General features: G+C 37.7%; 2 protein-coding genes across 3 annotated transcripts in view; one reads left to right on the forward strand and one right to left on the reverse strand.

Annotated features, from left to right (window-relative positions):
- Nucleotides 1–26,294, reverse strand: part of NPNT (nephronectin) — a 665,225-nt gene that overhangs the window by 403,417 nt on the left and 235,514 nt on the right. The gene's annotated exons all lie outside the window — the stretch shown is intronic.
- Nucleotides 1–26,294, forward strand: part of TBCK (TBC1 domain containing kinase) — a 180,532-nt gene that overhangs the window by 45,633 nt on the left and 108,605 nt on the right. For both annotated transcript variants that reach the window (XM_050944493.1, XM_050944494.1), the window contains exons 4-15: nt 4,442–4,556; nt 6,329–6,402; nt 11,091–11,232; nt 12,252–12,312; nt 14,226–14,287; nt 15,193–15,254; nt 16,665–16,813; nt 18,012–18,150; nt 20,465–20,564; nt 22,690–22,739; nt 23,152–23,281; nt 24,296–24,394. In XM_050944493.1, the coding sequence (XP_050800450.1) occupies nt 4,442–4,556; nt 6,329–6,402; nt 11,091–11,232; nt 12,252–12,312; nt 14,226–14,287; nt 15,193–15,254; nt 16,665–16,813; nt 18,012–18,150; nt 20,465–20,564; nt 22,690–22,739; nt 23,152–23,281; nt 24,296–24,394 (1,183 nt within the window). The remainder of the gene's footprint in view (nt 1–4,441; nt 4,557–6,328; nt 6,403–11,090; nt 11,233–12,251; nt 12,313–14,225; nt 14,288–15,192; nt 15,255–16,664; nt 16,814–18,011; nt 18,151–20,464; nt 20,565–22,689; nt 22,740–23,151; nt 23,282–24,295; nt 24,395–26,294) is intronic.

A 26,294-nucleotide genomic window follows, 5' to 3' on the forward strand; every position in this document is an offset into this window, starting at 1 on the left:
GGTGCCACTGGACTCCTTGTTGTTTTTGTGGCTACAGACTAAGATGGCTACCCCTCTGATACTTCTGTGTTTAATCATTCTGGAACTGATATTTAATGACAGAAAAATCTGAAGACATTTTCAGGCATTATTGGAGTAGTTTTATGGCCACATTTTTATCCGTTCTGTGTGGTCACTCAATTAAAAAATGATAGGTGTGCAGCTGAGGCCCTCTAGTGTAACAATTGAGCATTGCTTTACTCAGGCAGATACCCATTTTAAGAAATTTATTTCAAATACAGTCATTCTAAGGCCCTTCCGTTCAAAGGACCACTTTGTCCTACAGTGTGTCTGATGACCTGTTAAGAGAGAGAAGGCAGGTGAGGTAATATTGTTTTTTTTATTGGACCAACTTCTGTTCGTGAGAGAGACAAGCTTTAGAGTTCTTCTTGACGTCTGCATGACTTACTCTGAATAGTACAGCTAAATACAAGATGGAACAGATTGTTTAGCGTACATAATTAATACATTTTCAAGGGACCATTCAAGGTGAAGTGGTTAGTTAACACCCCCCAATCGGAGGAAGGAAAGGAAGGAATGAGAAGCTGCTGGTGGAGGGGACAAGGGTTGTGTTAATGGGTTTATATACATTGTTGTAATAAGCCGTAAATCCAGTGTCTGTTCAGTCTATGATTTTTAGTGTCTAGCAAAGTTATGAATTTAAGCGTCCAGGCTCATCTTTTAAAAGTGTTGTGCAGGTTTCCTTTGAGGATGAGAACTGATAGATCGGATATAGAGAGATCACTTTGTGAAAAGGTGTTCATGCACAGGTAACATGGTGTTTTTGTCTTTTATCATTTTCCTGTGTGAATTCATATGAGAGCGTAATGATTGTCAGGTTTCACCCATGTAGTTGCTGTTGGGGTATTTAATACACAGTTTGAGGTAAACCACATGTTTTTATGGGCATGGTAGGAGCCATTGATTTTGAAAGGTGTGTTGTGTGGGGTGTCGATAATTGTTGCAGTGGAGATATGTCTGTAGGTTTTGCATCTGTTGTTCTAACATAGTCTGGTGCTGCTTTTAGTTGGTGTGTCCTGGTCTACGGGGAGTTTGTTTCTGATGATGAGCTTGGAGAGGTTGGAGGTTGTTTGAAGGTCAGAAGAGGGAGTTCAGGAAAGATTTCTTTCAGGATGGGGTCTCCATCGAGTGTGGGTTGTCATTGTTTGATTATACCCTGTATGGGTTCCAGTGTGGGGCAGTAAGTGACAACTAGGGGTAGGCAGTTGAAGAGGGATGTTTATTCCTTTTATTGAAGCAGGTTCTCTCAGGGTATTTGGGTGGCCTGTTCCATGGTGCGATCTACTTCTCTGTGGATCATCCTTGTTTGGTAAAGGCGATTTTGAATGTGTTACAGTGTATATCCTGGACTTTCTCATCAGAGCATATTCTGTGGTATCCAAGTGCCTGTCTGAAGATAACAGATTTCTTGGGTAGTTGTTCTGAAGCAGATCGTGCTGTCCAGGAAGTTGATGCTGGTATGAGAGTGTTCCAGAGATAGTTCTATGGATGCATGGTGGTTGTTGAAGTTGTGATGAAAATCTATGAAGGAGTTTGTCAGTACAGAGGATGAAAATATTTATGTAGCTCAGGTACATGGTGTATTTGTCCTCTTTGTAAGATAGATTAGGACAAAAACACCTAATAGAACTTAGGAACAAATAGCATACTGAAAATGTGAAGAAACTACTTTTTCAACTAGCAACTACATAATGCTAAGTTTTTGTACAGTCATATTCTTTGTGTTTGTCCCAGGAATGACTAGGATGGACCTGGTATCATTACATTGATCAAGCTCATCACCCTTGGTGTTCAGATAGTAGCATTGCTTTCAGGACTGTATTGGTGTATTCGCTCCCTTGCACCATTATTAAAAATAAATTATTCAAAATTTAAAAAAAATGGAGGGAATCTGAAAGACTTTTGCATGCAGGTCTTGCCCTCTAAATTTAAGGGCCTAACTCTGGTGGTGTCTCTTTATAAAAAAGTGTCCGTTGCACAATTGTTAAAGGCTTCATAAATGTACAATTCCTGTCACACCTAGTGAAGGTAAACATTTATACTGGAACTACCTGGGAGACTGAGAATATTCATACATAAAGGAATTTAAATAGCAAGTGCTTTTCTGTTTCATTTGTTACTAATGAAGATGTCTCTAACAAACCACGGTGTTTTCTTACTCTGTCTGCAATGAAATTTTAAATTTTTATTTATGATGTCCATCTGTTGCTGTAGAACTGCTATGTGACTTCACGGGTTTAAAACTCTTACTAGCAACATCTAAGTGTGTACCTTAAACAAGAGGCACACCTTGACAATCAGCCAGCCTTGGACATGCTGGTTTTGTTTGTTTTTTTTTAGATCAGGGACTAGCCCTGAAAGGTGGGTGGATGGATGGATGTTTTCATCTAAAGTCTAGAAAGTTTGAGTTGCCAAATAGTGTGAGAATTTATTCAAAATAAAAATAAATAAATTAAATTGAGGGAATCTGGAAGACTTTTGCATCTGGATCTTGCCCTCTAAATTTAAGGGCCTAACTCTGATGGTGTCTCTTTATAAACAAGTATCTGTGCAGAGGACTAGCCAAGAGGACTGTTTATCATTCTGATGTTTATCATGGTTCTTGACCAGACAGTTGTGGACTGTGTGTGCGAGCGCGTGTTTGTGAGAGAGAGATTCTTTTTTAGTGCAGGGGACGCAATAAACGTTTATGAAAGTTGTCACAGTAATTGGTAACTTTCTTGGGGCGCATGCATATGTTGGAGTGACTTCTACTCTAAGTTTCACCATTATATCCATGGAGAAAAATTGCACAAAACAAGGATCTGTTTTAATGCAGTTATTTTTATTTTTTAAAGGTGAGGTGAGTGTGCTACATACTGTTTTATAGGCATGTAAATTATGCTGTATCCTGCAGATTCCTGACAAGTTCAGCACTGTAGTGTATGGGTGCTGGAGAATATTTGTTCAAATTAAATCTGGCCAGGGAGGCTGGCAGCAGCACTAGTCTATTCTGTTGCAAGTGAGATTAGTGTGCTAGTTCATTTTCAGTTCCTTGTGGAATAATACTGTATATTGCACAGAATTCAGTAGAGTTTATCATTGATGTCAGCCTCTCCTTAAGGGGATATTGATGACTAAGGCAAGATGGAGAATTTTGTACCTTGAATATTGAGGATTTATAAATGGCACTTGATATATGAGGTACATACAGTATTCGATATTGATCCCTTATAACCTTTCTGGAACTGGAGTACTCTGGTTATCTGCATCTCAAGCAACTGCAGTGATCACTATGTTTTTTCCTGCCCTCTGTGCTACCAGCTTAGAAAATGTGCTCTATGTCAGTCCAGGTGGAGGAGTGTGCTAGTACTGTTACTGAAAGAGTAACTTTTTTTTATTCCCATCTTGTCAGGCTAACCACTTTGATACACCTAGTGTACCGCCTCTACTGAACCTGGGGGAATTCCCTCTCTCAGCCACCTGAATTTATTTCAATGGTGCATTTTGTAGGTAAATTCTAAAGTAGAGCTGGTAATACTATGTAGGAGGAACTGTCTCTGGCCAAAGGCAATTATATGAAGGGGTGATTAACAGTTCACAGGAGTGGGAGTGGGAAGTGCAGAGCATTCAGAACAAATCCTTCAGTCTGAGCATTAAGTGTATGAGACGCAAAAGATTAAGGAAATAATCTAGCTGCAAATAGAATATGTGAATGAGCTGCACGATGGAGTAATTAACTGACCTTTCGGATGCTGCTACATACCTGTCTTCTCCTGGCATTATCTCTTTGTTTCTCCTCTCTCTCCCCCCAATATAATTGCCCTAGCTCAGACATGATCCCACTGTTATCACCTACTTTATCCCAGCAAACTTGCTTTGCATCTCTTGCTTCTGTTCCTCACCCTAGCTAATCAGCTAATTACCTTCCCCTCCTACCTCTACCCTCACTAATGCTTGTGATATGCTCTAGAAAGTTCCGAATACTAGTTTTGTGGTGACTGGAAAAAAACCCACAACCTTTGGTGAAGCATTAATGCTGCTGCTAGATGGAAAAAATAAACTCTCTGAGGAAATCTGGTGACATCAACTAAACTACTGCTAGGAAGCAGCAAACATAGCTCAACAATATGAAAAAATATATTTCGGTTTTGCTTATTTAAACTTTGCCTAAGGTTGGGAAAGAGCTTTGCAAGCTCATTATGAAGCCTGAACTTTGCAAATCTGGAGGAGGGTGGGGAAAAATTTCCCCTCTCAACCTTCATCAGTAGATGAGAAGGAATAGTTCAGTTAGAGTCCAGTGTAACAAAAGGAAATCAAATCATCAGTATCCATAACTTACATACTTATTTGCAATTTTTTAAAAAAGGAAATGAGTACAGTATGTTGTTCTATTTTTCAGCTTTTCAAGTATTTTACGCATAGCATATGAGGTATTGCAGGGTTTGCAATATATGAACAAACATGGAATGGTCCACCGAGCACTCTCCCCTCACAATATCCTCCTGGATCGAGAGGTAAGGCTACTGGAATATTCTCTTAAGCAATCAAAGTCAGTGACACATTGTACATTTTGCGGCCTGGCCAGTGAGAAATGGCTTTAGGATCCTTCTGGATGAAATATTTTCTATAACTGAGACATTTTTATAGTCAAAACAACAAGTGTTCTCAAAATGTATAGAATTTCAGATGTATTTACAGGTTAGTCCCTTTTCCACGTCTCCCAGCCCAGGTTTTTAACCCTTTGTCTCTTTTTTTTTTAAGGAAGTTGTGCTATTATGACTTCTGTTGTTGTTTTGTTCCTAGGCCACATTGACTACTGCTGTAGGATAATTTAACCCTTAAGCATAGTTGTGGTAATGCTGCTTATATCTCATCTCTCTCTCTCTCTCTCACACACACACACACACGGTAGAAAAGAGTTTAGTATTTACTTTTTAAATGGTGGTGTATTTTTGTTTCATAATCTGAGTGGATCAATACAGTCCCAAGTTCTGATTGTTCTCTCCTATCTGTCACAGATTTTCTAGTTTGCAGAAAGGAATATAGATGCTATGTACAAAAAGCAAGAAAAACCATAATGGATGTAGTCAGAGCAGTCACATCAGTTCATTGAAACTAAGGAGCCTAATTGTGCTTTATTTTTTTTAACTCCTCTTTAAATGAGCCAAATAGTACTATCACTGTCTCTCATCTCAAATCCTGCCTTTGCAATGAAGTGGGAAAGAGAACAGGCAGAAACGCTGTTGTTCTGTTTCCTTGTTTTGGGTAAATGACGTATTTCAATTTGATGAAAACTGAGTTAATAGAAAATGAAATCCCTGAGGAACAAAAGTACTCGGGATTTTAAGATAGTATTAAAGATTTAAAATAGATGACAGGAGACAGGAAGCTGGAGAGAGCAGTTACATGGACTTTTAAAGGGTTGATTTAACCCCTCCCCCATTAAATTGCCTAAAAATCTGATGTGTTGTAGTCTTCACCCAGACATCAAACCCATTTTGGTGCAGCCTAACATGTGACCATGGTAAAATGAGAGTTTGTATGTCAGGCTTGGGCCTAGAGTTATTTCTTTATAACTAAATAACCCGGGAAAACTTGGCTTTATAGTCGGAGTGTTAAGGTAACCTTCTCTAAAGCAGCACAGATGTCCTTGCTCTGACTTCAGAGAGGAAACAACTGTGGTAATGTATAGGGGTTATATGCAGCAAATGTTCTTTTAACATCATTTTGGATGGGAGATGAATGAAAAGGAATGAGTTAGTGTCGGAGAGAAGGTTGGTAATGAAAGTTAGGTATGGAATTGATGGGAAGGGAGGAAGGAGAGGACTGAGTAAATGAATTGATAAATGGAACGAGGGAGAAGAGAAGAAGAATGCACTCCTATATTTAAACCTGAGTGGAAGTAGTTGGGGGAAAAAATATGTTTTGGATGCAAGAAGAAAAAAATGAAGGAACATTGCTAATGACTGCACAGAAAGTAAGGAAACTTGGCTTAATATTCTCTTAGTGTGGTGTTCATTTTATTTTCCACTATGCTGCCCGCACGAGTAAACACTCTCATTAATTTCCAATAAGGTTTTGACTGCCTATAGGAATCAGGACCTGAGAAGCTGGGTTTTATATTTTTAAAAAAACACTTGGGACAAATAGAAAATTTCAGTCTCCATCTCTTTCTGACATTTCTCAGATTCCTAGCACAATTTAAAAGAATTTATATATTTTTAATTCTTTCTGTGTCCTATGTAATATGTAGAGTTTCATTGGTAATATATTTTTTCTTTTACAGGGGCATATTAAATTGGCTAAGTTTGGACTATACCACATGACAGCTCATGGTGTTGATGTTGATTTTCCTATAGGGTAAGGATACATACATGCAATATAGACCTCTTAGGCGTTATATATTTGATAGTAAATTGTTGGGAGCACACACTGAAATGTATGAAAGCTTGCAAGGAAAGAGTAAACATTAGTTAAGGGGAAATATGCATGTAGAACTTTTTTTAATCTGTAACTGTGTGCTTTGTATTTTTGGGTGAGTGAATGAATAATTAGTTTTGAAGAAAATATTTTTGAGTCACTTTAACCATCTCAGTCGTCATTGGTTTCTGGAGTCTGAGGTGCTAACCGTGGCTGGGCCTGTTGCATTAACATGGTTGGGAACTAGGGAGTTGCATCCCGGAGATCCAATCTAGGAGTGGTTTGACCACAGGGTTCTATCCAATGAGAGGTACAGGAAACCACATCTGTCAGCTGAGGGGATACTCTTCGGAGGGACTGAAAGGAGTTAAGGTGCAGTTCTCCTTGTAACCGTGACACCTAATAAAAGTCAAAGAGGAAATGGGTACATATATAGAGAACAAGAATATCCAGAGTTATAATTAATACAAATACAGAGTTTTGTCTTAACCTAACAACTAATTATTAGAGCTTAGATTTATTTTTGTGGAGACAGATTATACCACATATGCCTTCTGTGGGATTCTTACACACCTTCCTCTGAAACATCTGATGGCCACTTTCAGACACAGTGGCCCTCTGGTCTGATCCACTGTGGCAGTTGTTGTTATATTCCTTTGTAGAAGTTGTTAATGTAACATCTGTTTTCAGCTCGCAAATAGTATAATTATGAGCCTGGTATGCAGGCCAGATACAGGAGATGGGTAGAAAATGAATAACAAAACTTTTACATAATCACAGTACACCAAGAAATGCAAATACATAATGAATACAGAATGAAAGTAAATAACGCTTATAAACATCCATTCAAGTTATAGCTGAATGCAACATGCTTAAATCTATTCATTTGGAGTGTCCAACCTGAGATGCCCTGACGGGATCAGGTTGGGATGTTTAACTGTAATAGAAACAATGCAGATTTCAGAGTAGCAGCCGTGTTAGTCTGTATCCGCAAAAAGAACAGGAGTACTTGTGGCACCTTAGAGACTAACACATTTATTTGAGCATAAGCTTTCATGGGCTACAGCCCACTTCATTGGATGCATGTAGTGGAAAATACAGTAGCAAGATGTATATACACACAGAGAACATGAAACAATGGGTGTTACCATACACACTATGAGGAGAGTGATCAGTTAAGGTGAGCTATTATCAGCAGGAGAGAAAAAGAACTGTTTGTAGTGGTAATGAAAATGGCCCATTTCCAGCAAGTGACAAGGAAATGTGAGGAGGTGGGGGGAATAAGTATGGGGAAATAGTTTTACTTTGTGTAATGGCCCATCCACTCCCAGTCTTTATTCAAGCCTAATTTGATGGTGTCCAATTTGAAAATTAATTCCAATTCAGCAGTCTCTCATTGGAGTCTGTTTTTGAAGTTTTTTTGTTGTAATATTGCGACTTCTAGGTCTGTAATTGAGTGGCCAGAGAGATTGAAGTGTTCCAAAACTGGTTTTTGAATGTTATTATTCTTGACGTCTGATTTGTGTCCATTTATTCTTTTACATAGAGACTGTCCGGTTTGGCCAATGTACATGGCAGAAGGGCATTGCTGGCACATGATGGCATATATCACATTGGTAGATGTGCAGGTGAATGAGCCCCTGATGTCGTGGCTGATGTGATTAGGTCCTATGATGGTATCCCCTGAATAGATTTGTGGACAGAGTTGGGAACGGGTTTTGTTGCAAGGATAAGTTCCTGGATTAGTGTTTTTTTTTTGTGTGGTGTGTGGTTGCTGGTGAGTATTTGCTTCAGGTATGGGGACTGGCCTGTCTCCCAAGATCTGTGAGAGTGATGGATTGTCCTTCAGGATAGGTTGTAGATCCTTGATGATGCACTGGAAAGGTTTTAGTTGGGGGCTGAAGCTGATGGCTAGTGGCGTTCTGTTACTTTCTTTATTGGGACTGTCCTGTAGTAGGTGACTTCTGGGTACTCTTCTGGTTCTGTCAATCTGTTTCTTCACTTCAGCAGATGATTATTGTAGTTGTAAGAATGCTTGATAGAGATCTTATAGGTGTTTGTCTCTGTCTGAGGGGTTGGAGCAAATACAATTGTATCGTAGAGCTTGGCTGTAGACAATGGCTCGAGTGGTGTGGTCTGGATGAACGCTGGAGGCATGTAGGTAAGTATAGCAGTCAGTAGGTTTCTAGTATAGGGTGGTGTTTGTGTGGCCATCATTTATTAATACTGTAGTGCCCAGGAAGTGGATCTCTTGTGTGGACTGGTCCAGGCTGAGTTTGATGGTGGGGTGGAAATTGTTGAAATCATGATGGAATTCCTTAAGGGCTTCTTTTCCATGGGTCCAGATGGTGAAGATGTCATCAATGTAGTGCAAGTAGAGTAGGGGTTTTAGGAGACAAGAGCTGAGGAAGCGTTGTTCTAAGTCAGCCATAAAAATTTTGGCATACTGTGGGGCCATGTGGGTACCCATAGCAGTGCCACTGATTTGAAGGTAGACGTTGCCCCGAAATATGAAATAGTTATGGGTGAGGACAAAGTCACAAAGTTCAGCCACCAGATTTGCAGTGACATTATCAGGGATACTGTTCCTGACGGCTTGTTGTCCATCTTAGTGTGGAATGTTGGTGTAGAGGTCTTCTACATCCATAGTGGCTAGGATGGTGTTTTCAGGACAATCACTAATGGATTGTAGTTTCCTCAGGAAGTCAGTGGTGTCTCGAAGATAGCTAGGAGTGCTGGCAGCCTGAGGAGGGAGTCTACATAGCCAGACAGTCCTGCCAGGGTGCCAATGCCTGAGATGATGAGGCATCCAGGATTTCCAGGTTTATGGATCTTGGGTGGCAGATAGAATACTCCTGCTCGGGGTTCTAGCAGTGCGTCTGTGCGGATTTGCTCTTGTACTTTTTCAGGGAGTTTCCTGAGTAGATGGTGTAGTTTCTTTTGGTAACCCTCAGTGGGATCAGAGGGTAATGGCTTGTAGAATGTGGTGTTGGAGTGCTGCCTAGCAGCCTCTTGTTCATATTCCAACCTATTCATGATGACAACAGCACCTCCTTTGTCAGCCAATCACAGTTTCATCATTTTTTCAAACAGAGTTTAAAAAAAAGTTAATTAACAATACAATTTTAAACTTTAGCCTTAGAGAGTAACTCTGATGGCAAGGCAAATCCCACATAAATTCACCACCATTTAGCCAAATACTTCAACTGTAAACCAGTTGGTCATCTTAAATAAACCGCAATTTCTAGTTCTGAAAGTGTCCTTAGATATTAAGAGTTAAGTGACCTTTAACTTGCCTAAAATTTATGTTTTTATCATATGCAAATTTATTTTGGTTCATTTTTATTGTTTTGCATGTTACTTCATCACTTCATTTTCCTGGATAATGTTTCATGTATTGATGTGCCCATGTGTAAGAAAAAGATAGCTTGGTATTGTCCACTATTAGTTCTCCTTCCTCAATAAGTAGTGATCCTCTGCTTTTCTTTGTCTTTCTCTTACTTCTAATATATGTATATAACTTCTTTTATGCACCTTGGTATGTGTAATTCATTTTGTCTTAACTTTTCTGATTTTGTCCCCACATACTGTCCCTGTTCTTTTGGACTCATCTTTAGCAATTTGTCTGTTGTCCTCTACCTTCAGATTGCAACCATTTTCTCTTTGCATGAGGAGGACTGCCCCCCAGATGCTTTTTCCACATTCTGAAACAAGAAGTTGACCCCAAAACATTCCAAGAACCTATTGTTTCAAAATCTTTTGCACTTCCCTGTAAGTGAGAGAATGGTTTCTTCAACTTCTGAATTATATTGGTCCTCAAAGTTTTACGGGATCATTCTCTGTTGCCCCCTTGTTTTTTTTCCTGAGTCCTTATTAGTAATTTCCTCTATATGTATCTCTTTTTGTCACTTCAGTAACTTTCTGGCTCCTGTAGTCAGGCTTCTTTTGATGCTTTGTAATCTTTGGGACATTTTTTAACTAACAACAGACCTTTGGGTTCTGAAGCGACGAACGTCAGCAGCTCTGGCCTCTCTACCCCAAAAAAGTTGACTTCTCCGTTTTAAGTATTGTACCATCTATGGCTGATTCATACTGAACAAGCTTTCAATGAAAGAAAAATTAAGATGAGTTGTTGAGGCCATTGTTGTTTTTTATTTGGTTTATTTTCCATCTATTGCTAAACTAACTTAAAAGTTGTCTGATGGCTATGTACTAAATATTGGGAATGATATAATTGTTGACATTATAAAGAAATAAACAACGAAGAACACATACTGAAAAAGCACTTGTAATATTAGGTTAAATGCAAGCATATAGTAAAGTTTAATGAACATTTTTTCTGTTGTGTAAAACACTTTTTTTAAAAAAAAAATTTTTGCCACCATTCACTCCTGCTCACAAACAACACTTGTATAAAGAAAAAAATGGATTTTTCATATACTGGATATTACAGTGGCTCTGTCTGCAAAGTTTGACCTGCTGTGCTTTCGGGGCATTCTAAGTTGCTGTGCACTTTTAGTGAGTTTGCTTTTATCCCTTTTTTTTTTTTTTCAGTACAAGAACTTCTTTTTACTAGTTTAGACAATGTCTTAATGTACAAATTCTTACCTCTTGTTGCATTGTTATAGGTACCCATCATACCTGGCACCTGAAGTAATTGCACAGGGATTTGTCAAACCTAGTGATCACACTCAGTGTGAGAAGCTGCTGCCCTCTGGCCCTAAATCAGATGTGTGGTCTCTTGGTATTATTTTATTTGAGCTTTGTGTGGTATGTTACTGAGTAATTCTTGTGTGCTTGATTATATGACACTCAGTGAAGAATTTTGTGTACACGTGTTTTCACTTTATACCTATGTCAACTCAAGAAAAGCTGTTTCACAAGTAATGGTTAAATTAACAATAACTATTCAGTGGATACCAATGATGCTTACTATTGGAGCATAACGCTGGGAAAACTCATCTTGTCACCAAAGAATTGAGTTCCTGTATAGTGTCATGGATTTATACAGAGGATGTTGCCTGTGGCTCCATGACTTCAGATAAATTTCAGTGACTTCAGATAAATTTCACCAGCTATACATGATAAATTGGACTTCTTTATCACAAAGATCATAATGTTCTGTTATTCAGACAGTAAAAATGTTTGTCTTTAATCTTATTACATTAAACAGAATCTAAGTTATCTGAATTGTATGGTCAGGGCGGTGAAATCCAATGGTTAGAACAAGCCATTGGAAATCAGGAATCTTCGCTTCAGTTTCCTGCTTTGCTAGGCTTGCTCTGTGACCTCAGACATGTTATTTAGCCTCTTTGAATGGCTTCCTCATCTGTCAAATGGGAATAGCATTGGTTGAAAGCCACTATATAAAGCAAACTATGACTATTTGTCGTAGACGTTAAAAACTAAATTATAGTTGTTCACAGTGATGTGAAAGATTACACAATATTTCCATGGTAATGTGTGTGTTTTAAAATCCTATTCTTTTTGAGTTTAAAAAAAAAATCAGATACATTTAAGAAAGCTCATTAGGAGTACCTCCCTGAATTTACTTCCAGTTTTAAAAAACAACCACCCCAAAAGGTAAACAAACATAAATAAATCTTATGGTCATGATAGTGGAATGATAGCTTTGCTATAGTTAAGGTTGAGAGTTGCTTACTGTCTAACAGATAACTTTTCTGAGAGCTCTAAAATCTATGTGCTGACTCTGACTTTCTTTACATATACTTAGGGTTGCACAGGGCATGTACTTGTGACGGATTGACATAAGTTTCTATTCCATTTAGGGTAGAAAACTGTTCCAGAGCTTGGGTATAGCTGAAAAACTAAAACTTCTGCTTACATTAGGTGAGTGACCTAAATGTAACTACAGGGTTCAATGCCGGTCTTCCTAAGTTCCCAAATAAATCTGTAACCAAGGCGATACGTAAACTCAGGATGCATGTGCCTAAGACAGATTAATTTTGGAGATGCAGTTTTGGAAAGATAACGGGCATCTAGCAGCTTCACTTGATCTGATATAGGGGAGCAGCAGCAACTGTGTGCCAGATATGCACAGCAAAGGAGCATTGTGCTTGTAGTGTGTCGAATGAGTTTTGAATGGTGGGGTAGAGGAGGATTTGCTGAGAGGAGCCGGTTCTGATGGTTATTTATTATTTGATATAAACTAGTCAAGAACACAGTCTCTGTGCCAAAGATATTAGTATGCAAGACACTAAACAGCTAAAGGGTTGAATGGAAGGATAACTGTTCAGGCAGTGACAAGCATGTCTTGCTAGTTCTAGATTCTTTTTTTTTTGTCTTCTTTTTTTTTTTTATTTGTTGACCGTGTGTAGACATGGAGGTGTAGGTGTGATTTGAATGAGATGGGGCTAGTAGAAAGACTTAATAGTTTTTGAAATGCCATTCAAGCTTCTTTAAAAAGAAAGACCTACAGCAAAGTGGGAGTGTTGCGACAGACTGACTTGGAAACTATCAAGTGTGAGGGAAAAGAGGCGGGTCCTCAAATTGAGACCTGAGGATGCATGTTAAATTGGTTTAAAGCTGTCTGCAGTACCTGTAAAGTTAACTACCGTTAACACAAATATCCTTTTTCTTCAGCAAATTGTTTTCTTTCTAAATCTCTCACTATTTTGAATAGTTATTTGATCACAAAATAAAACCCATGGAAGCTGTCATTGTTTCAGAATGTACCTGTATTCCTCCTCACCATGGCCCACTCCAGGAGTGTCTAGTCAGGTCTCTAGCCTTTACCTGTCTTTGAGCGGGGTTTTCAGACAGCCAAGGTCCCTGCCTTACACTGTGATATCCTCAGCAAGTCAGTTTGCTTAAAGGCCAGCACCTGTGCTTTGCTTTCTCCCTGAGGATTATGAACAGCGTATTGTGGGCAGTGACAAGTTACCACATAGCTCTTTCTAAATAAGCACATTTATTCTTAAGGTGAAAGTATTACAAAGAAAGCATAATAAAAACAATAAACAGACTTAAACACACACTAAATATATCAGGAGGGACCAGGCAGTCTTGTGGAGCTCTAGGAGGCCAAAGCCCGTCCAATCCTTCCTCAAGGATCCAGGCCCGCATTGGGCAGCAGGTCCTTTTGGTTTGTAGGATCAGAAAGAAGGCCCTGAGTCAGTTTAAAAACAGCCTTTTTATGCCAAAACCCTGTTTGTCTCTGGAAAACCCAATCTGAACCAGTATATGCAAGCTTTCCCAGGACGTGGTTTCTCTCTGGAGATGTTTACAGCTTAAATGATTCACCTTAACCACCCTTCCATACACATACTGTCTATTGTTCCCAGAAGAGTTGTGGTAAATCTCCCACAGTGGTCCATAAACTTAATATGTTATGGTCCCCAAAGGTATTTCATGGGATTCCTATTTTTAAAGGGAAAAAAAACTAGACATTGTAAAGTTCTCAGATGCTATTGTGGTGAGTCACCATAAAGCCAATGAGGAGTCCGGTGGCACCTTAGAGACGAACAGATTTATTTGGGCTTAAGCTTTTGTGGGTAAAAACCTGCTTCTTCAGATGCTTATGCCCAAATAAATCTTTTAGTCTTTAAGTTGCCAGCAGACTCCTCATTTTTTTGGATACAGACTAACACGGCTACCCCTCTGATACTTGACATAAAGCCAATCAGTCAAATAAATACTTTAAGAAATTGAGGTGGGGGGGAAAGGAGAAAATTTTCTGTGTCTTTTTAAACAGTAACACTTTCTCATTATACCTTTGTTCTCCCTACTGTTCTATTTTGTAGGCTGTGTGGATGACATTGTAACCGTATTAGCTGAAGAACATGGTTGTCTCGATGTTATTAAGGTTGGTGAATTAGTCCACTCCTCAGTGTTTTCTTAACTGAAATGACTTGTTTTGTACGTTTTATTGGACTCATTCTTTTTTCTTCTTTGCTGAAGTTAAGTCAGTCCAAAAGATTTGTAACTTACTTGATTACTTTGATTTTCATAATATTTTATAGTGATATTTTAGACTTTAGATGCTGAAATGCATAGGGCCATCAGTATTCAGAAGACCTCCATCCTTTCCCAAAATTAATTACAATCCAAATAAAATGTAGACAATACTTTTCAGACTCTCATGATACACTAGTAGACGACCCAGTCTTCAAGTGATGCAGATTTTTAAAATCTGTTTTTGGTGTTGTAATGACTGGGGAGCTAATCTGTGATGCTGTAATAATTCTATTGGTATATAATTATACAGCTGAGTCCAGATTTTCAAAAGCAGCTAGTGATTGGGGAGTGGTCCTGCTTTGAGCAAGGGGTTGGACTAGATGATTTCCTGAGGTCTCTTCCAACTCTGGAATTCTATGATTCTATTATTGTGGTTGGCTCAATTTTGGGGTGTCCAGGGTGAGAAACTATAAAGGGGTGGAATGATTTTTTCAGGGGCAAGAATGCCCCATGTTTTTAAGGTTTCTCAAATTGGGCACCCAAAACCACTAGTCAGTTTTGAAAATCTTGGCTTTCATATACTAATTCTGACTTCTAGAACATTTTGTCCAAGCTGAAAACTATACTCATGCCAGAATAGCTGTAACATTTTATGCCCTGATCCAGCTAAACCTTTAAGTATATATATAGTCCCGTTGACTTCAGTAAAACTACTTATGTACTTATAAAGTTTCATGTATACTTATGTGGCTGGCTGTATCAGTGTAGTAGTAATCAATTGTTGACAATTTATTTTTATCTTTTATGTTCCAGGAACTTCCTGAAAATGCCATTGCTCTACTGAAGAAATTCCTTACATTTCAACCTTCCAAAAGGTAAGTATTCAATCCAGATTTACAATAAATTGAATAATTCTGCTGGACCTAAAGCAATTAACTAGATGAAGCTGAACTGCATTCTGTATTAATATTGACACGAGTTACATAAAAGTGCATCCATGTATGCTCAGCTATATAGTAATGCATCGATTTATTACCTTTGTACTACTTTCCATCATCATTTAACATTTCTTTTATATGTGTTGCAAAAATATCTTGTGAGTAAAAAATGAACACATGCTGTTAGATTAAACCAGAATTATAGCACCTGTTGCTGTAATTTTTCCCAAACAGGTTTGTGTTTTCCCAGCCCATGACTAAACAGAACAGTACCAAAAATGACCATCCAATAGAGCTGTTTACCGTATATGATTGTTTCTTTTTAAATTCCAAGAAAAAATATTTGGAACAATTGTGTTGTAAGATGAAGCACTATGGGTAATTAATCAGAACTGAGACTAATCAACTCTGTTTGGGGAAATATGCACATTTATGTTGCTTGATGTCTAAAAATGAGTTATTTGAATCAGGACTCCGGATTATTTTTATTTTAATAAAAAATAAAAGACCAGCTTTGCAAGCAAGATTGAATCTTGGTGTTTGGAAGTAAACTATTTAGTCACTCTTAAATTAACAGGTTTTACTGATTTCCTCTGGAAATTTGAGGTGTTGTTGTAGCTGTACCATAACCAACATGATTGGTGTTACTTCAAAACACATTCTTGCGTGCCGTTGCTTGAAGTGTTGTAGAATTCTTGGTCTCAGGATATTAGAGAGAAGAGGTGGATGAGTTAATACCTTTTACTGGGCCAACTTCTGTTGGTGAGAGAGAGACAAACTTTCGAGTTTACACAGAACTCTTCTTCAGGTGACCTGAAAAAGAGCTCTGTGTAAACTTGAAAGCTTGTGTCTCTCACCAACCAAAATTGGCCCAATAAATGATACTATCTCACAGTTTCTAATGCACTGGCATGAGTGACCTCTCTTTTTTAAAAAAACACTTTAAGTACAGCATAGAGCTACTCACTAACTAAAGGTGAAAAAAGGTTTATTTATAACCAAAAGGACACTGGATTGTCTCATTGTGTTACCTTTGTTAATTAGTTTATATCTTCAGTAAAGACAGAAGAGCCTAACTTCGGTTGAGAATAAGAATGGTTGGTCATAGATAGGCTGTATGATGTAGAATATACAGAATTATTGTAAATAAAATTGCTCAGAGTGAAATGATTGCCATATGAAGCTTTGCATTTTGATTTGATTAACAAGAACATTTCTTTGGTGATATGAGAGTCCACGATCTTACCACTTCTAATTTTTTTTATATTAGCTTGATTTTTTTAAAAAGGGCTTTACATTTTTTTTTCTTACTTTTCTTTTTTGCACTTTTAAAATGTTTTACTCAAGGCCAACTCCAGACCAGTTACTGTGTGACAATGTGTTCAGTGAAGTGGCCTCTATATACCCATGCTTCCACAAACCTGCCAGTCTGTTCTCCTCCTCTCTGAGATGTGCTAATTTAACTCTTCCAGAGGACATCACTCAGCTGTGTAAAGGTAAAAGTGAGTAGCAGGGATAGAGTGAGGCAGAGAGAAAAGGGAAATAAATAAAATGCTGCCTGTAGAGTACAGAACATGAAGGAATTTACTTTTTTTTTCTGTTTACAGATTGCTAAAGTATTAATATTACATTCTTGTAGCAAGATCGTATTGTTTCCTAATGGTTAGAGAAGAGTAGTATTAAGTGCTTATGTGTCTGTGGGGGCACTAGAGGATGGAGGGAGGGTATCTCTGATCTGTGTTCTTTGTTCACTTTATGCATCATCCTCTGTAATAATCACCCATTCATTGTCCTTGATCTGCAGTTTTTATGATGTTTTTCAGCTGGTTTAGGTGCTGATTTATTTATTTTTTTTCATATTACTATGTGGTCATTTGCAGACAGGGCTCCTTGGATATACCATGCGAGGATTGGCCGTAGCTCCATTATTAAAATTTACATAGGCAGCTGGGTATTGGAAGTACTGGAAATCATAGGCTGTTGTCAGTTGTTGTAAAGCACAATCTGTGTGGGAGAGGGTACATTTATAAAAGTCTATACCAAAAATTTGCATTTACCTTACAGTATGTTCTAAAGAGATGGGATTTTCTTTTACCCTTGTTTGAAATCCCCACTTCAGTGAATGGGCTGCCATTACCCTTCCTGATAAGCTCAGAAGTTTCTTATTATTTTGGATATTCTTATTTGTTAATATTGTGAAGCTAAAGTTACAATTGTTAAAATTAAAGCTGAAGCCAGTACCAGCATGTGTGTGCTGCATATGTAATATTTTGGTAAACTGAGGCTTTTAAACATGGATTACTGGTTCTATCGTTGCTGTTTATTCTCAGCTCTTTGTATTGTGGAAGAGAAGTACATTTTGAATTATGGGTAAAATAAGCAAAAAACACTTTCGCTTAGTGTACTTATCTGATTTGCTCAGTTTTCTGGCACCAAATGAAATGGCAGACATTCTTTCACTTTTTTTTCTGTATGCCCGACACCCCTATAGTGTGTCCAGCTGCCTTTGTCTTCCCATGAGCCTTGCATTAGATATTGCAAAGGGAAGATTGCTTTTCTTCTAACTCTGCAGTAGGCCATATGACCTTTCACATCTAATAATCTCTTTCTAACTAAAATGTGTTTAGAATGATTGTGAAAAACGTGAACTGCTTAAAAAGCTGTAATTCATTTTAATTTGGCTTCTGTTAATAGATGAAGACTGTGATTACCTAGCAGAAAGATCGATTGAAGAGGTATATTATCTCTGGTGTTTGGCTGGAGGAGACTTGGAGAAAGAACTTGTCAACAAGGAAATCATTCGATCAAAACCACCCATCTGCACGCTTCCCAAGTAAGGAAAGGAAAACACTTTTGGGGATGGAAACATGAGGAAAGGGGTGGACAGAGAAGTGTAATGTCCCGTTCTTCCCCTCCCCCCCCCCACAAAAAAAAAAGTTTGGTGTTTTTAGAAGTTCCAACTTAGTTTCAGAGAGCAATTTGAAAACAACATCCTGAGTAATAGTAAAAGCCTCAATACTTCCACATATAAGCGACTATCATTCACTGTTATCCCACTTGATTTTATACCACTCACCCACACTTACTATTGCCTCTGAAAAGTTTGCAATAGTATATGGAAGGTTCAAAGTACAAATTATCAACAGGCTGTAAGATTCCATTTCTTAATCAAATGATCCATTTCCAGTATACCATAGCACTAAATGATGCTACATTACTCAGTACAAAAAGCTGCATATCTAGTTGCCATGCAATTTAGTAAATTAAAATAAAAACTTGCCAGTTCTGTTTACATTTACATAGACCTACAATCCCATACAGTCAACACATTTCACCAGAGATCAATCATTTTTTTTTCTTTTCATAAAATAATATTCTACTGTAGAGGATTTATGGAATTGTGATATAACTTAATGTACCCTGGAACCATATCCTTGTTGAAATCTTTGCTATATGTTTAGGCTCTGGTCCTACAATGTGATATAAGTGGGTGGATCCCTGTGTTCATGCAGATCAGATTACAGGATTGGGTATTTAAGTAATATGTAAAATCAACTGTGTATCTCCAACAGCATATTTATTTTTGCAGAGCAAAAGAAGATGACAAAGTTAAGGTTGGTTGGTGGCATGAGATGGGTGAAGTTTTAGTGATTGCAAAGTAATAAGTACAAAATAACACAAATTAGAAAAAATAATCCCAACTATACATGCAAAGTATTTCTTCACACAGTGCACAGTCAGTGTGTGGTACATGTTGCAAGTGAATGTTGGGAAGGCCAAAAGTATAACTGGGTTAAAAAATGAATTAGATAAGTTCCTGGAAGATAGGTCCACCAAGATGGTCAGGGACATAACCCCATGCTCTGGGTGTCCCTAAACCTCCATTTGCCAGAAGCTGAGGCTGAATGATGAGACGGATCACTCAAGATCACCCTATTCTGTTCATTGCCTCTGAAGCATCTTGCACTGTCCACTGTCAGAAAACAAGATACTGGGCTAGATGGACCATTGTTCTGACCCAATATGGCTGTTCTTATGAGTGATTATATGACAGCAGATAACTGACTCAACTCTTTATCTGTTAATTTCCAGAGTTTCGGGGGGTGAGTGGGAGGGGCGGAATGTGTGTTTAAGCAGTAGAATTTTTGTGATGAAAATCATTTTGTGTGTTAGGTGGCCTCCATTAAAACACACTTCCATTCTTTTTTTTTAGTCACTTTTTTCACTTATTTAAATAACTTTCTGTATTATTTGGATTGTAATCTCTCTCTCTTACATACACACTCTCATTCTCAATCACACTTCTGCTTCTGAGTTTAATTAGTCCCATTAATATCTATACTGAAGATGAAATATTTCTTCATTCAATGGACAGATCCTAATTTAATCTCATTAGTGAGAAGCAAATAGAGAACCTGGTATTTAAAGATTCATAGTTTCCAAGGCCAGAAGGGACCATTGTGATCTAGTCTGACCTACGTCCTGTATAACACAGAGGGGGAAAAAAAACTACGTGGCCAAGTGCTCCCAGGATTTGAACCCATGACTTCTGGTGTCGAAGGTGGGAGCTTTACACCTGTGCCCATAGCCTGCCTAAACCCAGGTGAACTTAGTTTCTTGAAAATCAGCTAAGTACAGTATGTTCTAAAATACTCATTCTGTTGGATCATCCTCATTTGGACGTATCCATAGCAGTGAAGAATTACCCTGATACAGCCACACAGATAAACACCTTACGAGATCCATTTGAATGACAGAGATGTTTATTTTTCCCTTCCCTCACAATACAAGAAGCTGGGATATTGCCCCCTGTTAATCCTGGTCTGTGCCAGATGAGGAACAAAAGGGAAAGTTAATCTCATTCCGTTCCACTTTGAAGGAGCTGTAAATGGTATTCTGATATGTGTTCAGTATCTAGAAAACATGAGAAGTAAGATTTTTTTTTCATTCAGAATTATTTAAATATTACTAGCTTTTGAATGCAGTCAGTGTAGTTAGGAGTACGGTACAGTATAATTCTAGGAGTTAGTGTTTTATTTTCGTTGTTAAACAGCTGATTGATGTAAAATTTTGCTGTTTTTTTTGACTATGCAATATTATGTCCTTTAAAATAACCAGGAATTGGTGTTCTGTCTTTCTCTTTGAAGCTTTTTATTTGAAGATGGTGAGAGCTTTGGGCGAGGACGAGATAGAAGTTCCCTCCTAGATGACACAACTGTGATACTATCACTGTGTCAGCTCAGAAATGTAAGCAAAATGTATTCCCAGCTGCCTATAGAGACAAGGTGGGAAAGGTAATACCTTTATTGGACCAGTTTCTGTTGGTGAGAGAGAGAAGCTTTCGAGCTTACAGAGCTTTACTGCAGGGCTGGGAAACGTACTCAGAGTGTTACAGCTTCATGCATTTTACTGTTTTACTAAATACATTTAGCTGTGACATTCTGCATACATTTCCCAGACCTGAAGAAGTGCACTGTGTGAGCCAAAAGCGTCTCTCTTTCACCAACAGAAGTTGGTCCCGTGAAAGAGATTACCTCATCCGTGTTCTCTCTCTAATATCCTGAAAGCAACGTGGCTAAAACAATACTTTATACATTCTTCGCTGCTTGTAATTCAATTGCAGAAACAATTAATATTTTAAGGAATGTAAGAGAACAAGTGCTGCTGTTCTTTCAAAATACCGTTTCAGGCAGTCCCTACTGGACACTTTCCGGCTCTGGATCCAATAGAAAACTCCTTGGCCAAAGTTAATTAGATTCTGAATTACATATAAAATAAAAAAAGAAACCATTTTGTCTGGGAGAAATTACTGAATTTGGTTTTTTTTTTTGTTTTGTTTTGTTTGTGATACTCAGTTCATTATATTGCATTAGCCATATTTTTACTGGGTAATTGTGACATCCAGTGGTGGCTTAAGTTAATAATAAAGAATGAGTGTAATCTATTTTTACTTCAGATACATCTTTCAGAAGTTTCATTTCTATCTAAGATGAGCCAACTTTACAAAATAATATGTTTACTATGGTTGCTGGGTTTCCCATGGTTTAACCTCAGTCTTTGGAAACTTGAAATGAATCTGCAGCTATTAGGCAACTGGTTTTAAGATATCACTCAAAGACTCCCTCAAAATTACTGAATATAGTTCTGTTTCACCTCCATTAGTAAACCACACTGATTAAACAATAACTAATCACATTATTGTTAGGGTGCTTTGAGTGACTGCTATTTCCAGGTTTTACCATATTTCTTACTGAAATATATTTTTTTCTCATTGTCAGTGTACGTGTTCGTTCACATGTGGTTTTTATTGTAGAGTTCTATGTTAACGCTGCACAATTGGTATTTTGTATTTAAAGCAATAAATAATAAATAATAAAGTATTAGTTTGGGGGAAGATGTCATACAAAAATTAAATGGATGTTACAAATGGATAGCTCAGAATTTTGGTACATTTTGGCTTGAATCCCTTTAATTTCTAGAGTGTTACAGGAAATGAAGCATGAGGTAATCAAGTCTGTGCACTCTACATAAAAATGTGCTGATGAAGCAACAAAACTGCACTATTTTACATTAATACGTGAAAACTGACCAGAGAAATGTTTTATTACAACATGCAGCAACTATAGTGGGGTGAATTTTTGGCACATAAAATCAAATATCCATGCCTAAAGATACAAATGCAGTAGTGGATAAATATACAGAGCTTTCATTTTTGAGAGGATACTAGCCTGAATCTTGCTAATCTCTTAACCAAACTTGCAGTGTTAGTTGAAAGTTTTATCTTTATCTTTTGGAATCTTCCAAACATAACTCATGGAAAAGAGCACAATGATTGTAATCAAAAAAGGATCAGTGATGAATGAACTGAGAGTCTGAACTGCTCTGTCAATCCCTAGGGGAGATGGCACTATACCCTCAAGTTAGAGATTGAACTGCATAACAGAACACTGCAGGGAAGATAGTATTAAACTTTAAGCACATCGCACTGAAGATGTCTATAAACTTCAGACTTTAAATCCAGTCTCACCTGCCTATAACCCTCCCGAGAACGTCTCAGATGTCATTAAACATTCCCACATACTAATAGGTTATGTGAACAGGATTAATTTTCATAGTTGCTCAAAGTGTAAACACAGTAGCTTCCATTGATTTTTAAGAGTCGTCATATTACATTTTGCATGCTACTTATCATTTAAGGGTGGGCATTCCTTCTTAATCAGAACTAAATTAATATTTAGGCAAATATTAGTGCAAACAGTTAAAAGTGACTAGTTATAAGTAACACTTTTCATATTCCTCTAACTGTACCCATTAAGGTACTGAGAAGCATTTTGATGTTAAATACTTTTTTTTTTTTTAATCTTAATTCCAGAGACTGAAAGATGTTGGTGGGGAAGCATTTTATCCATTGCTTGAGGATGAGTAAGTATATATAATAGCATTAATTATTTTTGAGTGGTAGTTTGTATTATAGTGGAACATTACGCAACTGGACCAAGGTTTTCATAAAGAGAAATCCAGTGTTAACCTCCTATATCCTATTTAGACTCCTGAAGTCAACAGGAGCTGCTGTCTGCTCAGCACTTTAGAAAATAGGTCTGCTTATTTAAGTGTCTAAATGTGAACTGAGAAGCTTTAGTTACCTGGTCTTGCAAATCTGGACTTTGGTATTTAATATATAGCACTGAGGGCACAAATGCTGATTTTGACATTTTGATCTCCTTTCAAAATCGTTTTCTAACTTAAAAACACTTTCCAGTATACATTCTTCTTTTTATATCTAATCGCATTTATTGTTTAGCCAGGCTTCACTGCTTTTCTCCCTCTCTTCCAGACAGTCAAATTTACCCCATTCAAACAGTAATAATGAGCTATCTGCAGCAGCCAATCTTCCTCTGATCATCCGAGAGAGGGACACAGAGTACCAGCTACACAGAATTGTTCTATTTGACAGGCTACTGAAGGTATTGATTTTTAACAGTACTGCAATAATCTCAATTATCCATTAATTGATTCAGTTAATTAATTAGAGATTTCTGAAGAACTAAGCAATTGCAAGTGCAAGCAGAGAAGTGAGAGAGTAAGGAGAGAGGAAAATAGAAGAGAACTAGATGCACAAGTGAATCCAAGAGAAGAGGGAAAATAGGAGTTAGGAGAAACTACAAAAAGAAGAGGCAATTATAGAAATCCCTACAATAAGAAAGGCCTTAAAAATATAAATAAAAATGAAATCTGAGTCATTACTATTAAGACAGTTGCATATGAGAGAGGACACTGAAGCATCTCATATATTTTCTAACAGCAGTAGGCAGTGCACACAGCTACCGAATTAAATGTGAGTGATGTAGCCTCAGATAGGTCAGTAACACTTTTGTAATGCACATTCTTGACTGAACACTCTACTTGCACATTCGAACAGTACTAGTCTGTACTGTGATATCGCTGTGGGGGTGGGAGAGGTTTATTTTTATGGCATGGTATTTTGAAGTTTCTCTGCAATATGATTGTACACATTTTCGTGTGGCATGTGTGTAAGAAACAACATAAGTACTCATGAGATAAGTGATGGGTTCATTCTGATTTTTTTTACACATTGTAATAAGTATTGCACTAACTCTGAGACATTTTTTAAAAAGTCAGGTATATATACTATGAAAAGAAATACTTAATGCAGAAGAAATTAGAAACTGCAGACATTACTTATATTTAAACCTTTCAAATGTAACAAAACATGAAAGGCACTTTCTTTCCTGTAAAAAGGGTGTTGGACTGGATTATCTGAAGCAATAAAAGTGAATGCTTAATCCTTGTCTTTTAGAGAAGAATGCACCTCTTTTAGATTGTAAAATTTATATACATTAATTAACAGTGTAAGCAGATTTACTGTATTTGAATCCAGTGGTGGAGAAATTTTTCCTAAAGGAAGGATCTTGTTAGTTTCAAGAAAGTAGTGTATATTACTTATTTATTTATTGCAGGCTTATCCATACAAAAAAAATCAAGTCTGGAAGGAAGCCAGAGTTGACATTCCTCCACTTATGAGAGGTTTAACCTGGGCTGCCCTGCTGGGGGTTGAGGTAAGAGTAAGAGAAAGGATGATTCACACTAATTACAGATACTAGGGAGGGATGAAGATTGAATAGGTACATTTTGTACTACTTGGAATAATGAAGTGAGAATAATATTTGAAACTATATGAATAAATACAATGTTGGGGCAATTTTTGCTTCGCTTCGTGATTTCCGTTCTATAAAGCCAAGGAATATTGAACTTGCCTGGGTTTCAGTTCATTTTTGACTTTTCCAAAGAAGATCAGTGCCTAAGCATCGTTAGCAATATTTAAAAATGCCACTGCTATTTAACAACAATATATTATTATTATTATTATTATTATTATTATTATTATAACAATAACTCCAACAAATACACTTAGCAATCCCCTGTCCAATCAACAAGGGCTAGAAAAAAATAAAGATTCGGAAGAAAAAAAATCTCCTTTCCATCCCACTATGATCTTCCAGGGTGCAGTTCAGACCAGTGAACGGTTGTCACAATTTGCCGTGCAACCCGGGGTGCCTTCAATGCTTCTGTGCAGTAGCTCCCAGCCTAGGCTATTCACAGACAGCATGCAGGTCATATCCTGAGTGTCTAAGTATATCTGCAGTCCTGGTCTAGCAGCTCTGACCGCAGCAGCCTGTCAGCAAACACCAGCCACAGTCTGGCTTCTAGCAGTCTTGATTATTACTTGCAGGGTGACCCCACTGTACTCCCAGTTCTGGATTTTCCCCAAAAAACACGTTTTGCACTGTGCAAACCTCTTCTGAACAGTCCAGATATATTAGGGCCGTTGCTCTTTTAAGGTAAGATAAGATCCCATGGGAAGCAAGTTCAAGGAGAAAAACAGTTTGAGAGTTGGCAGTTTTTCAAAGAGACGTTATTAAGTGTACAAAAGCAAACTATCCCACTGTGTAAGATAGGAAGTATGGCAAGGGACCACGCTGGCTTAACCAGGAGATCTTTAATGATCTGAAACTGAAAAAAGAGTCCTACAAAAAAGTGGAAAATAGGTCAAATTACAAAGAGTGAATATAAACAAATAATAACACAGGTATGTAGGGACAAAATTAGAAAGGCACAGAATGAGATTAAACCAGTAGAGATGTAAAGGGTAACAAGAAAACTTTCTACAAAGACATTAGAAGCAAGCGGAAGACCAAGGGTAGGGTAGGTCTGTTATTCATTGAGGGTTGGGGGGGGGGGGGAACAATAACACAATGTGGAAATGGCAGAAGTGCTAAATGACTCTTTTTGTTTCAGTTTTCACCAAAAAATTTGGTAGCCTTTGGACATCTAACTTAATGAATGACAGTGAAAATGAGGTAGAATCAAAGGCTAAAATAGGAGAAGAAGAAGTTAGAAATTACCTAAACAAGTCAGATGTCTTCAAGTCACCAGGGCCTGATGAAATACATCCTAGAATACTCAAGGAGCTGAGAGAGGAGATATCTGAACCATTAGCAATTATCTTTGAAAAATCATAGATAGATTCCGAAAAGGGAAGTATAGTGCCAATCTATAAAAAGGGGAATGAGGACAACCTGAGGAATTACAGATCTGTAACTTCTTAACTTCAGTACCCCGAAAGATAATGGAGCAAAAAGTTAAGCAATCAATTTGCAAACACCTACATGATAAGGTGATAAGTAACAGTCAGCATGGATTTGTCATGAACAAGTTGTGTCAAACCAACCTGGTAGCTTTCTTTGACAGGGTAACAAGCCTTGTGGATGGGGGGGGAAGTGGTAGATGAGATTTATTGTGACTTTAGTAATGCTTTTGATATTGTCTCGCATGAATAAACAAGGGAAATACAATCTTGAATCAACTACTATAAGGTGAGTGCATAACTACATGGAAAACCATTCCCAGAGTGTAATCAGTGGCTAACAATCAAGCTGGAAGGGCATATCGAATGGG

Source organism: Gopherus flavomarginatus, chromosome 3 (assembly GCF_025201925.1).
Source record: "Gopherus flavomarginatus isolate rGopFla2 chromosome 3, rGopFla2.mat.asm, whole genome shotgun sequence".
Taxonomy (NCBI): Eukaryota; Metazoa; Chordata; order Testudines; family Testudinidae; genus Gopherus; species Gopherus flavomarginatus.